General features: G+C 34.6%; 1 protein-coding gene across 2 annotated transcripts in view; it reads left to right on the forward strand.

The window, feature by feature from the left end:
* LOC149542860 (sister chromatid cohesion protein PDS5 homolog A-like) overlaps positions 1-14,676 on the forward strand; it is a 241,998-nt gene that overhangs the window by 199,174 nt on the left and 28,148 nt on the right. For both annotated transcript variants that reach the window (XM_089797769.1, XM_089797771.1), the window contains exons 19-28: positions 240-374; positions 492-700; positions 954-1,101; positions 1,209-1,349; positions 1,460-1,549; positions 1,712-2,467; positions 2,569-2,657; positions 2,757-2,808; positions 7,975-8,052; positions 8,159-8,187. In XM_089797769.1, the coding sequence (XP_089653895.1) occupies positions 240-374; positions 492-700; positions 954-1,101; positions 1,209-1,349; positions 1,460-1,549; positions 1,712-2,467; positions 2,569-2,657; positions 2,757-2,808; positions 7,975-8,052; positions 8,159-8,187 (1,727 nt within the window). The remainder of the gene's footprint in view (positions 1-239; positions 375-491; positions 701-953; positions 1,102-1,208; positions 1,350-1,459; positions 1,550-1,711; positions 2,468-2,568; positions 2,658-2,756; positions 2,809-7,974; positions 8,053-8,158; positions 8,188-14,676) is intronic.

Below are 14,676 nucleotides of genomic sequence, written 5' to 3' on the forward strand. Positions count from 1 at the left end.
ACACTATTATTGAAATTATATTAGACAATGACATTATCAGATGTTTTAATGGTGAAAAATTATGTAGTCTTACAGGTATTCAAGAATCAGCCCTGCATACATGGAATGAGACTTTATTTTGCAGATGCATGGTTAAACATTTGTCTGCAAATAGATAATTTATTTCCCTATATTTTTTTTCACGTCAATCTTATTTTTCGCTTCAGCTAAACTATTTGATTCATCTTTTTCATTTACAGGATCCTTCATTTCATGTCCGTCAACAATTCTTAAATAAGGTTCAGAAGTGCCTTAGGGACCATACAATTGGGAACAAGTATGCTTGTGCCTTTGCACTGGCTGCATCAGATGCTGTAAAAGATATTCAAGCAGATGTAGGTGGTTTGCACTTTTGTTCTGAACTGTAGCATTGAGATGCTCTGTTAGGGAGGATCTGATGTGGCAGATCTTTATTGCTGAAGTGTTTACTGATATGCATTATCTGGATTCAGGCAAAAAAATATCTTGAAGAGTTTGTTGATAGTTACCATCGTGAAGCTCGACTGCGCCAAACATCTAGAGCCGTGCAAGGGGAAGGGGCTGCACTTGTTGTTTACCCAGAATATGTTCTTGCTTACTTGGTCCATGTTCTTGGACATCATCCAAAGTTTCCGTCAGGAACTGATGCTGAAAATGCAGAAGCTTATGAACCTTTTGTTAGGTACCTTTGTTGTATATTATGACTAAAACAACATGGATGTGCATGCCTTATATATATATGTATGTATGTATGTATGTTGCATGTATGTGTGTATATGCATATATATCAGTATATATATATATATATATATATATATATATATATATATATATATATATATATATATATATATATATATATATATATATATATATATATAGTGGATTGGCATATTTGTTTAATTAAAATGTGACACTAATAGATTTCTGTGCAGGCAGTTGTTTTTATTCCTTCAGGTTTTGATCTCCCAAGATTGGAGTAATGGTGGTAGGAAAGATGAGATGGATAACATGTCAGCCATTCTGTCTATTTTTCGTGCAATAAGAAGGGCCGAGGATGCAGTTGACAAATCGATCACAGAGGTTGGTTTATTTCTCCTAGTTTATCGTTCTCCTATTATTATTCACGTAATTAAAATTACTGTATTGTGCATAATGAAACTGACTGTTTATCACTAAACTATGCCCAGAACCTACATATACTCTGTGACATTGGTATCGTTATTTCCAAGGATTTGGGGCGTAACAAAATTTCTTCCGGAAGAATTCCTGGAGGGGTACCTATGCCTTCTCTGTTTTACAAAGTTGCTGAAGAAATTCAAGATGAAAAGGTAGTGTAGAAGAGCATCCATGTTACATATTACAGAAAGATACATAAATCATGTATGAGAGACATTGTATACTTAAAATTATCTGTTATGAACTTTATTGGCTTGTGCAGACAGATGGAAGTGATCTACCCCCTTGTCTAACCAAGGGGAAGGCACTGGAATTGCTTTTGGACGGAAGAAATACGATACTTTCTATTCAGGTAGGTTTTTAGTAGAATCTTCTTTGAGGCTACTTTGTTCTTTTACAATAGCCATGTTTTCTGTGATCATTGATCACTTTTTAATGGATTTATATTCAGTCTTGGTGAGCCTTGAGCAACATCTAATATGTTACTCATGCTGTCTAATTAAATATGTTTTAGAAATCCAGTTCTCATGGAAGGAGAACCAAGAGGAATCAAGCAGAATCTTTGTCGGAAGAAATTGATCATGATTCAGGGGAGGAGTCATTCCAGACCCAAAGTATGACAAATAATACATCAGTGAACAGGAAAAAAGATCCAGAAAAAGAAAATTCACTATTAGGATATAAAAAGAGATCAGGGAGTTACAAGCAAGGTCAAAATTCGAAAAGTAAATCTCAGGTGACATCTAGATTTAAAGAGCTTGCAGTTGAAGATACTTCAAAGGGTTCCAGTAAAAGAAGGAAACCGGAGAAAGTTCAATCTGACTCTGCTTGTGAGAGAGACCTACCTGTGTGTACTGCTGAATTCATGCCATCGAAATTGAAGGAGCACCAAGCAGAGGCGGAGGCAGAAAATAAGGATTTTAGGGAGACAGATTCTCTATCCAATACCACAATGGTAGGAAAAAACCAAAAGAGTGACTCAGATGACTTACATGTTGTCACAGATATTACTCAAATGGCTCAGAAGGAAACAAAAACTACTGACAGTGAACACAGTATGCAAGATGAAATTTTAAAGGTTCCTGGGAGGCGCCGTCTGGGTCAGAAAACATTAGCAGGTGTCTCTTTGCGATGTGAGAGCTCAAGGAAGGAACATAGTAGCAAAGAATATAAGACAGCTGTAGAAGACCCACGTCTGAAAAAGGACACAAACAAAGCACCTGATGCTGTAGCCTTGGGCCTTGAAACACCTGTAGAAAATTACAGTGAGGTATGGAAACTTTAATTTTACCAAACAAAAATCTTGTTTCACATACAATATTTTTATTTCTTTTGGGTTGATATTCTAGTTTTCATGGAAATTTTTTGCAGTCCCCCGAGTGGAAGGCTGACAAGGATAGACAAGGGGAGGAGGAACTTGTTGGACAGCGGATAAGAGTTTGGTGGCCTGTTGATAAACGGTAGATATTGTACAGATTGCAATTTGTAACTTTGTTCTATGTCCAGTTTAATTTTGAGTTAGGTATTTATCATTTTAGTTTATGTGGTTTGTGGATCAGGTTCTATTCTGGAACTTTAAATGAGTTTGATCCTGCGAACATGACTCATAAGGTAGGCCACAGAAGTGAACATTGTGTGTATGTTTCATAAGAATGCCAATATGAACTATTTTAAGCTGTTTTATGTCATCTATTTGTCAATGTTCTCTTGTGTAGATTAAAGTTGTGATTACAAGTTATGATTGCACAAGTAACATGCTATTAGTAAGAGCATGTGTTGTGCATACATCCACGTGTTTTGATATCTTTTGGAAGTACTTAAGTGCTTAAGGGTTTCGTTTTTCTTTGCCATAGGAGAATGCTGTCACAGGATATCCAAAGGTAGTAATGATACTTATAATGTGTGTTGGGTTGTTGTTTTTGTGATGCATTATTTTCAAAAACAATATTTGGTTGGGTGTATATATATAGACACACATATACACACCAATTACTACAGTAATATATACTAATTACTATATAGACACACATATGTATGTGTATGTATATATATGAATATGTATTTGTATGCACATATGTATAAATATGTAGACATGTAGATGTTTGTGTGTGTATATGTATGTATATATATAATACATATCTATATATATGTATGTATGTATGTATACACACACATTTGTTTCACATAATCCCTCAATTTATATATGCATAAAATTGTAAAAACCCGGTATGGTTTAGCTAAATCAAGCATCAATTTCTTAACTGTTTCAATTGTTTGACATTTTGTCAAACACTTGGCAAGCAACTTAATAGCACTGATATGAATACCAAATAGTTTAGAGATAAAGGAAATTTCTGAATAACAATAATGATTGCCAAACCAATTCAGATTTCAATGAAATATTTTGCAAATTGTTTGCTAGGCCAACTAAAATTCAGAAATTCTGAACGAACACTAGTTCTGAAATTTATTGCAAATATATTCTTCAGACTAATAATAAAATCAGAATTTCAAGAAGCTGAAGAAAAATAAAAAAGCTATTAAAATTAAATTAGCTTATTTAAATGGGTTGGGTAAGACTTTGATTCTTAAAGATAAAATGAATCGTTCAAAAGGAGCAAAATAAATAAAAGTAAAGAAACCTACATGAGCAGCAAACAAGATCCATTTTGGAAGTGAAGCATGCAACGGACAAAAAACAATGAAGTTTTAAATAAAATAAGTCACCTGCTTTTGTAATGTGTAGTGATATTATGAATAAGCAGGTTTAAAATGAAAGAAACTGATAGCAATGTAATGATGATTGCTGTAGGAAGAATGATTAAAAAACTGCTAGAGGTGTCGAAATCATTAAAATAAAAAATATTGGTAAGAAGAATAATAACTGCAGAGAGAATAAAAGTCATAATTTAAAAGAAAACATTACAATTCCAGATAACTTTACAAATGCTGTGATTGGATGCTGTTAAAAAACACTTCTCTGGAGTAGGAATTAAAACTGTAAGGCAAGGAATCTTAAACATTTGATCCTGTGACTTCCAGGAAACACATGCTTTGAGTACGAGACTGCCAATTAGATTACAATGAAACCAGACTAGCCAATGTGATTATGATTAACACCTACGTAATAGTGTAGGGGCCGTTGACCGTAATTAGAGGGCTCTGAAAATATAGATCAGATACAAAGATGAAATCAGATTTCTAAGATGAAATAACATCAAATGCTGGACAACAGATCTTCCTTTCTTTCTAATGTAAAAACCACTCGTTTTGAAAAGATTTCGAGGTAAAACTATCTAGTGATTCAGGTATGTGTCGAGCTTGAAGGATGTTGGAATGGTTGAATGCAAACTTCACATTTTTTAAGTTGGTGAAAGCGGATACTTATTCATTCTTCTGAAGGGTTTGTGGCTCTATGCTAACAAAGCGGACATACGCTTCAATTAGAGTGCTTAATGGGTCTTGACAATGTACATTGGCAATCTAAAGCAAGAGGGAGAATAAAATAGATTTGAATTTTGAAAGTCAATGGTGATTATTCCAATTCTAATCACACCTTACTAAGCTGACCCAGAGAAAGGGTGAATAACTATGGCGAAAGGCTCACCTAGCTATCGAAACCACCCTGCAAGAGTTAACACAACAGAAGCAAACACAAAGAACAACAACCAAAGGAGGAAGAAGAGTGAAATACTTTTATTGATTCATCAAAATATCTTCATACATGTCCAGTTGTAAGGCCTTCTGGGTTATGGCCAATTACAAATACATTCACATTCAAAGATCCAACTGCAAATTTGCACTTTTAGTTCTGCTCTCTAATCTTCTTCCCAAAAACTTACCTAACTCTAAGCCTAAACACTCTATATATACTTGCCAAAATGGCTTACAGATTATTCTAGAACATTACATAAGAGGAAGGCCGACCCAAAAACGGTCTGGATGCATCTTATAACATAAATGTCGCGAACAAAATAAATTCTGCAAGTCGGCTCACAGAAATCACGTCCAAATGCTGACACTCGGCATACACTGGGTAACTTGGCACATGAAGAATCACTTGGTATACATTGGGTAACTCAGTGAATGAAGAGTCACTTGGCATACACTAGGTAACTCGGTGAATGAAGAGTCACTTGGCATACACTAGGTAACTCGGTGAATGAAGAGTCACTTGGCGTACACTAGGTAATTCGGCGAATGAAGAGTCACTTGGCATACACTGGGTAACTTAGCAAATGAAGAGTCACTTGGCGTACACTGGGTAACTCGGTGAATGAAGAGTCACTTGGCGTACACTGGGTAACTCGGCGAATGAAGAGTCACTTGGCGTACATTGAGTAACTCGGCGAATGAAGAGTGACTTGGTGTACACTGGGTAACTTGGCCAATGAAGAGTGACTTGGCATACACTGGGTAACTCGGTGAATGAAGAGTCACTTGGCGTACACTGGGTAACTTGGTGAATGAAGAGTCACTTAGCATACACTGGGTAACTCGGCGAATGAAGAGTCACTTGGCTTACATTGGGTAACTCGGCGAATGAAGAGTCACTTGGCGTACATTGGGTAACTCGGTGAATGAAGAGTCACTTGGCGTACACTGGGTAACTCGGCGAATGAAGAGTCACTTGGCGTACACTGGGTAACTTGGCGAATGAAGAGTTACTTGCCGTACATTGGGTAACTTGGTGAATGAAGAGTCACTCGGCATAACTCGACATCCACATGCAAAATGAACAAAAAAAAGCAGGATAACAAGGCAACCTAGGATGCTTCTACATCATAAGCCTTCCTTTATACTCTGCTTTACTTGTTTGTTGTCCAACACATTTGGATAGCATGAGCTGTAAAAGATAGAGAATACAAGGGCCAAATGACGTTTTTTTTCTAAATGAAAACAAATATATTATTTAAATGTATAAGATTATAATAGAATAATGAAAACACATAATCAATAATTTGATTTATTTGATTTTAATCTGTAAATTCAGGAGTAGTTATTTTTAAACTTGCAACTATGTATTATATAGGGATAGAAAAATAACTAAATATGAATGATGAATCTCAGAAAACTAACTAGATTGGCCGAAATAAGTACCAGATTAGTAATGCAACTTAGCAACAAGGATAGATAAATAGTTTAAAAAAAAGAGATTAAAATTTTAAAATCTACAAGTAGATTTGTGAGCGACTTGCAATAAAATACTTTGTTAAAAACAAGTATGGATTATTTGTATTTTTTTTTCAAAGAAACCTACAAATAGATTATTAGATATAACAAAATGAAAAATAGAGATTTTCAACTTTCAAAAAGAAAATTAGTATTGAAATAACAACCTGCAAAGAAAAATGTTTCCGTTAGTTTTGGTGGCAAGCCTTCCAAAGGAAGAGAATATAAAATGGATTTGGCTGCAAACCAGCCAAACCCAAAAACAATTAATGAAAAAAAGAGACTCTTTGGCGGCAAGCCTTCCAAAGAAGGTTAGCTGATTAAAAAAAACAAACAACCTGTAACGCAAAGATTAGAAATGAAGCTCAAGCTTCTCTTCTCTTCTCAACAATAATGTCTCCAAAGATATGGTAACTTTCAAAACAACTCAAACAAGCATTAAATTGCTTTGTTTCGATGAAAGAAATATTCAAATTACACAAATATGAAAGGAAAGAATTCAAGAGAGCTATTTAAAGAAGATTGTTACCATAAAGCCCAAAGACCTCCAACTGATTCCAAAGATCAACACAAGAAGACAATAGATTTTTGAATGGGAAAACAAAGAAAAACCCCATGTGAATTACTCTGAATGAGGCAAAGCCTAGAATGAAAGAAAGAGAGAGATGAAGCCATATGCTCATTACAAAAACTACATTGTGTGTGTAAGAGAATGAGAGAGGAGGATCTCTTATATAGAGATGAGAGAAGGAGCTATGTGGTAACTTCAAAGCATATGAATGCCACATTCATAAGTGTGTGCCAAGTGTCATAATCCTTTTAGGGAGGATAAACTATTTTTGTTAATAAAAGAACTACAAAAATAATATGTCCTCACACATGGACAAGAGGACAAGCAAGTGACTTGTTCTCACACTTGGACTAGAGGACAAAAATTACTTAAGGGATACCTTGGTTTATCCCAATTAAATAAATACAACCAAGGAAATATTACTACTATTGATGTAAAGCCACATTAACAAAAGTCCACATTTTGTGTAGAAGAATCATATTAACATCAATCTCTAGCTCTTACACCATATGAATATTAATATCTACTTAAAACCTAGGAAGATTAATTTTATTCTTTTGATCAACATTTAATTCAATCATTACTCAATATCTAATTAAACATGTTCTTCCTTGCATACTTAAATATATAGATTTTCTCCTTCATTACTGCAATAGAAGGGAAACATGCAGATCCTTAGTTATAATCAGATGTACACTTGTTTAACATTTCATAATTACTGAACCAAAGAACACCTTTACACGTGCAACTAAGAATTAAATCATCATCAACACAATTACTCATTACTATTAAGCATGATCTACTCCTAATTATTGACCAGCACTTAGCAAAGCACCACTCATGTGAGTTACTAGTAGAAGAATTTACAAGCATATTATAACCAATTAATAACATGTTAAATAGGAGTGTAACTAAAGACCAATCTACATGATGATGGCACCTTTAATTTTGTAGGGTTTCTTATCAATAAAAGCATTACTTTTGTCACATGGAAATCTATCTGTGCATCTAACGTTATCTTCATATATGAAAAGATTGAATATGATGATGGCGAGGTTGAATTGCTTCACTTAGGCAATGAACATTGGGAGGTCATTACAAATGGTGAAAAGGTTGGCAGTTTTTTTCACACTACCTTTTCACATATAGAAGATTGATTTCTTTCCTATGTTTGATGTGGGATTTCATTTACTCACACTGGTTGTTTTCTGATTGCAGGACACTGTGAAGTTTCCAGCCAAAGGACGGTATGTTATGTTGTTGGGTATTCAGGTTCCCTAAATGCTAACAAATTTTGCTGAGTGTAACATTTTACTGTTTATGCATAAAACAATGTGCTGCAAATTTGTGTGAATGCGTCTAGTGCAACATGGCAATGTGGCATATAATTAAAAACTACTCAGCTCTTGCCATTCACTAAATACAATGTTTTATTGGAGCAAATGCAGCTAATGCTGAATATTCCGTTGTTTTCTTTAAAAGATTAAATCCTAGTGATGCAAAAGATGCTACCTCTTGTAGGCAGGCATCAGAAGCCAAGGGAAAATGAAGAGAATACACTTTTATTATCAGTTTTAATGGAATAGGAATATTCCAGAATTTTTTAAGATGTCTAAAAGGATAAAATTAAGTTCATAGCAGCAAATCTGTCAAGTGATTATAGATGAGTTTATCATGTTTGCGATGAATTACTTTAGTTTAATATCAGGGAGAATTTTTAGGTTAGGTTATTGTGATAGGTGTATCAGCTATAATATTGTTTTTGACAGCTCCACTGAACATTTCATCATGATATTTTTTAAACAGTGTTCTTATGGATTCAATAGATGAATGCACAATACTTCAAAGACACTAAACCATCTGGTAAAAGAGTCAATTATATTGTAGGAGCAAGAAAAGGAAACCATATGGTGGTAGTGAGAATTGTCAACTGTATTTCAGTCTGCAAACCCCTAGATGACATTATAACTCCAAGGGTAAATTTCAGGAAAAAACTGGGAAGGGTTTTTTCAGAAAGAAGAAACATTTCAAGAGATCTAGTACATTCACACCAATCTGCTACATCGGTAAAGGGGAACACTATGGTAATAGATGCCATGATAAAGGAAAAGCTAAAATAAAAGGACTGTAAAAATTGGGAATTTAGAATGAAAGATGCTGATGGATATGAATTCATCTGCTGAAGAAGAAGATTTTAATCTAGTGGAAAAATTTCTTCACCATGAAGAACTATATTCTGAAAATTCAGAAACACAATCAGGATCATAAATCACCTATGTCTGCAGAATAATGAAAGGAGAACTGTATTATACAATGTTACACCAGTACGGGGGTACTTTAGGATGCCGGGGCGAGTTTCCGGGACGTGGGGAAAATGAGCCTCATTTTCGGGACAGTGGGAGGACGGCCAGGGGATGGCGGCAAGGGGAGAACGGGCCAGAGAGGGGTGTTGTATAGTATACATATAGAGCTTGAAATGCTAGCTATGAAATGATGTTTCAATAGTTCACTAGAACATACCAAATTAAAATACTTGAACATAACAAAATTTCAACATGAATTAGAACCATTGACATTCAACATAGCATTACATAGTAACATTCAAAAATCAAAATTCAAATAGAAATTCAAGTACACATCCCAGTGGTGGCATGGTTGTGGAATGGCGGAGGTGGGGGTGCTTGGGTACTCAAGTACTTGGTGTGGGCATGTCACGGGGACTGGTACTTCAAGGTTTGGGAGGGGGGTGCGAGTCTCTGGGTTACACCGGTATTGCAAGAATAACTCTGCTAACATTTTGCGTTAGTTGACCAAATCAGGAAGTTAGAACACATACATATGCTTGGAAGACATGGAGCATGGCTTAAACAAAAACAGAAACTGAATGTTTTGTATTCTTTAAAAGAGAAACAAGAGCAACCTGAGGAAACTCCCACAGCTCAGTCTTATTAGTCTAGATTTAAAAGGATTCTAAAGAAAAATCTACATTCAACGTTAAATACACCTTCTATAGGGTCACAGGAAGAAGAACTTGGCATCATGAGTGCCTAAACGTTCTTGACAAAGTAATATGTCAGGGACAAGTCAAAACGGAAGAGCCCCAGCTTGAAGTAACACTCAGCCCAGATGAATTAAGCAGGCAAACAAACTAGGGAATTGGAACAATTCGTTTCTCAAATCCACAATCAAATTCATGTCGCACAATCCTCAGAAACAAATTACAAGCAAGAGAAAGATGAATTTCCTCCTAGTCAACAATCATAGTCACTTCTGAGCTCTGTTAGAGGCAATGATTGAATAGAACAGGGATCCTGTAAAGTACATAAAAGCACAACTTGTCCAGGGATCAGTCTTGACATTCCTTTTTATCACATTAAGATGTATACACTACATTTCCTGTTTGATATCAGAGCAGATCTAAATATTGCTAGATGTAATTGGCTTCATGCAGATTAATGTCAACCAGCTGAAACTAAACTTTTGTATGTATTTGTGATGTTTCTTGCTACCTCCAATTGTAAGACACAATATAAGAACCTAGATCATGGGATTGGAAATCTAGATAAAATAGACAACCCTATTCACAGATTAAAAACAAGAGTACACAACATCAGCAAATTTGTATGGAGGCAGATTCCTCTTCTTCTTCATCCAAGATCATAATCTCCTTTTTCTTGTGTTGCATTGGGGAAGCTGATGGTGCATGTTTTGTAAGTATTCTGCAAATTCTGAATATCAGATCTGAGATAAAACCTTCTTAGACTTGCTGTTCTGATCTTCTTTAATGTCAGACCTTGAAAGGAGATGATAATATTAATTGACTTTCTGAAAATGTATTTATCACAGAAAGAATCGATTTGAGGCTGAGTTGCTTAAAGGAGCAGACTTGTAATTTAATGCATGTCCTTTAACTACAACAACACCCTCCATATATATAATAATCAAAGGAAATGTCCCTTAAAGGGACATGACCCTATCTAGGTTGGCTCACAAGGACTCCTCATAATTGGCGCCTAGGAGTTTAAATTAACAGCAAACATAACTAGTAGTTGGTGTTTCTACTAACTTAGAGTCACCCTAAAAAGACCTCCGATCATGCCTATTAAAAGAGCAATGTATTAATAGCCTTAATAATGGTTTTATATGCTCTAAGAGGAATGTGCGATCTGCACAATCAGAATCAAAAGTTATAGTTTTAACACTCCCTCTTAACTTGATAATCATTCTGAGAGATAACATATCTAGCATCATCAATTACAATGAATAAGCATAGAATGATACTCTATATCTATCTGAATTTTCTTCTTAGCATGCAGTATTATTGAACACATGATACAATGTCATATTACTAAACTTGTAATATGACATATCACTGATACTAGTGATAACAGTATCTCAAAGAATTCAATATGCAGTATAAATCTAGAGAATAAATAAATTCTTAATTTATCCAAGTTGTGAATTATAGGTACTGGTATTCCTATATCACAACATGATCCCGAGTAAAGACCTACCAGAACACAGGATAAATTCCAGAGAATAATAAAATTCTTCCTTTATCCAAATTGTGATTTATAGACATAGCAATGTCTACTTCACAATGTGATCTTGAACTCATCTAGATCTTAGAGTAGAACTCTATTGTTTAGCACATTATCTAAGAGATTGTCATCTTTCATAATGTTGTTCATACAAGTGTTCATTATCTCAGAGATCGTCACCTCTAAAATAATAAATACAAATGGTGGAACCCATAACAGTCAATAGTCTAACAATAAAATTATTTTATTAATAATTTAAAGAATACAAATAAATTACAATTCAACCATACCAAGTCTTTTCCTAAAGAGATCTATCTTCACTCTAGAGAGAAGTTTGGTGAAAATATTTGTTGTCTGATCTGTAGTGCAAATGTATTTAATTTTACAGTATTTCTATCCACCATATCTCTTACATAATGGTAAGGAATTTCGATATGCTTGGACCTGTCATGGAAAACTGGATTCACCGAAAGCTTGATGGAACTCTCATTATCACAATGAATAATTGTAGGATTCATGGCTTGATCAAATAATGCCACAAGTAACTTTCTAAGCCAAACTGCTTCTTGAGAGGCCATCGCTGCTACAGTGTATTTGGCTTCTGTAGAACATTGTGCTACTGAAGACTGTTTTTTGCATATCCAAGATATCATTGTTGATCCTAAGTTGAAACAACATCTTGAAGTACTTTTTCTATCCTTAATACTTCCACCCTAATCTGAGTTAGTGAATCTGTGTAAATCCAAGTCAACTTTCTCATATTTGAGCCCAAGGTTAAGAGTGCCTTGTAAGTATCTCATAATGTGTTTGATTGCAACTAGGTGAATCTCCTTTGGCTCATACATAAACTAACTTAAGGCGTTAACAAAATAGCATATATCAGGTCTTCTATTTACCAAGTACATAAGGGACCCTATCATTTGTTTGTAGAGAGTAGAATCTATGGAAGGTGATTCTGCTGCCGCTTCTTTAAGTTTATGTAGATGAGTCTCCATTGGAGAATACATAGACTTGCAATTCCACATTCCAAATCTCTTCAAAATATCTAATGTATACATTCCTTGATTAAGTATAATGCTGTTAGAATTTTGCTGTACTTCCAGTTCTAGGAAGTAATGAAGGAGTCCCAAGTCTTTCATCTCGAATTCTCTAATTAGATCTTTTTTGCATTGATTTATTAGATGATCATCACCTGTTATTAGTAAATCATCAACATACAATATCAAAATCACCATATCATCTTTATCCCTTTTATAATATAGATTTGGATCAGCTCAATTTTTGAAAAATCGTAAGCTGGTGAGATACTTGTCCATTCTTTCATACCAAGCCCTTGGAGCCTGTTTAAGTTCATAGAGAGCTTTCTTGAGCCCGCAAACAAAAACGTTAGGATCATGAGTTTCAAATCCTTCAAGTTGTTCCAAATATACCTCTTCCGTAATCTTTCCATTCAAGAATGTTGTTTTTACATCCATCTGATGTACTTTCCATCCCTTCGATGCTGCAATAGCTAGGACTGATCTTACAGAGGTGTATCTAGCAACAAAAGAAAATATTTTTTCATAATCAATCCCTTTTTTCTGAGAGAATCCTCTGGCTACAAATCTGGCTATATATTTTTCAATGCTATCGTCAACAACATGCTTTATTTTAAATATCCATTTGGAAGAGACAATAGATTTTCCTTTAGGTCTAGGAACAATTTTCCAAACATCATTCTTTATAATAGATTGGTATTCTTCTGCCATAGCACCCTTCCAAGCTGTATGTTTAATAACATCTGAAACATTGGTTGGTTTTGATTTAGACAAATCATTCATGTTTGCTGTATAACTAGAAAATGTTTTGTGTCTTTTGCTTTCTCTGATTGTTCTGGATGGTGCAACAAAGTCTTGTGCTTTCTCTATTGTCTTAATGGCCCAAAGTGGTCTTTTCGTAGAATTTTGAGTTTCGTCAAGTTTAAGATTTTGAATTTCATCTTCAATTTCTTCAATGTTCTGAGAGTCAGTTTCAGTATTTCTTTCAGAACTAGGTAAAGGAGAGGGTTCTTCAGAACTTAGGGCTCTTTTGAAAGCTAAATCTTTTTCAAAAATTACGTCCCTACCGAGTTCAATATTTTGCTGACCAGGTATGAAAATCCTATATGCTTTAGATGTTTCACTATACCCTACAAACATCCCTTTCCTCCCGGAGGGTTCTAACTTAGTTCTTTTTTTTTGTTTTTGGAACATGGATATATACAGGGCACTCAAAAATCCTAAGATGACTTATATTGGGTTTAAACTTAGTTAACACTTATTCAAGAGTTTTATCTCTAAGGTAGGAGTGAGGACTTCTGTTTTGAATATAGAGAGCAGTACAAGAGGCTTCTGCCCAAAAATAATAATCTACATTTTGATCAAATATGATAGCTCTTGCAGCTTCTATAATTGTTCAATTCTTCCTTTTTGCCACCCTGTTTTGTTGCAGGTTATAAGGAACAGTATACTTCCTGTTAATTTCTATTTCTTTACAAAACCTTTTAAACAAATCTAAGATGTATTCCCCTCCATTATCAGTTCTAAGAGTTCTGATTTTATGTCCTAATAAGTTTTTAGTTAAGGTTTTAATTTCTTTAAATCTCTTTAGGATTTCTTTTGATTCTTTGCATTTTAAGAAGTAAATCCAAGTTTTCCTAGAGAAGTCATCTATAAAAAGTATGTAGTACCAGAATCCTCCAAGAGAAGGAACAAACATAGGTCCACATAAATCTGAGTGGATTAATTCCAAAACATTGTTAGTTTTTCTAGTGCTATCATGAAATGGGCTTTTGGTGTTCTTACCCAAAGTACATCCTTTGCATATGCTTGAGTGCTCTTTATTCAGTTTAGGTAAACTAGTAACCATCTTCTCCATGGTTGATAAAGTTTTGAAATTTAGATGCCCTAACCTTCTGTGCCATATTTCATTTATATCCACAGCGTAATGAATTAAGGTTTGAATAGGTCGACTAGATTCTGAATTTAATTCATACAAATATCCTTTTCTTTGACCAATCAATTTTACTTTTTTAATTGAGGAGTTCTTAGCCGAGGTTATTACTTTACCGTCCATGAATGCAACATTATTTCTATCATCTTCAAGTGTTGTAACCGAGATTAGATTCCTTTTCATTCCTAGTACATAGAGTACTCCTTTGAGAAGTAGAGAATTGCC

Source organism: Cupressus sempervirens, chromosome 8, assembly GCF_028749045.1.
Source record: "Cupressus sempervirens isolate cs-2001-9-10 chromosome 8, ASM2874904v1, whole genome shotgun sequence".
NCBI classification, from domain to species: Eukaryota; Viridiplantae; Streptophyta; class Pinopsida; order Cupressales; family Cupressaceae; genus Cupressus; species Cupressus sempervirens.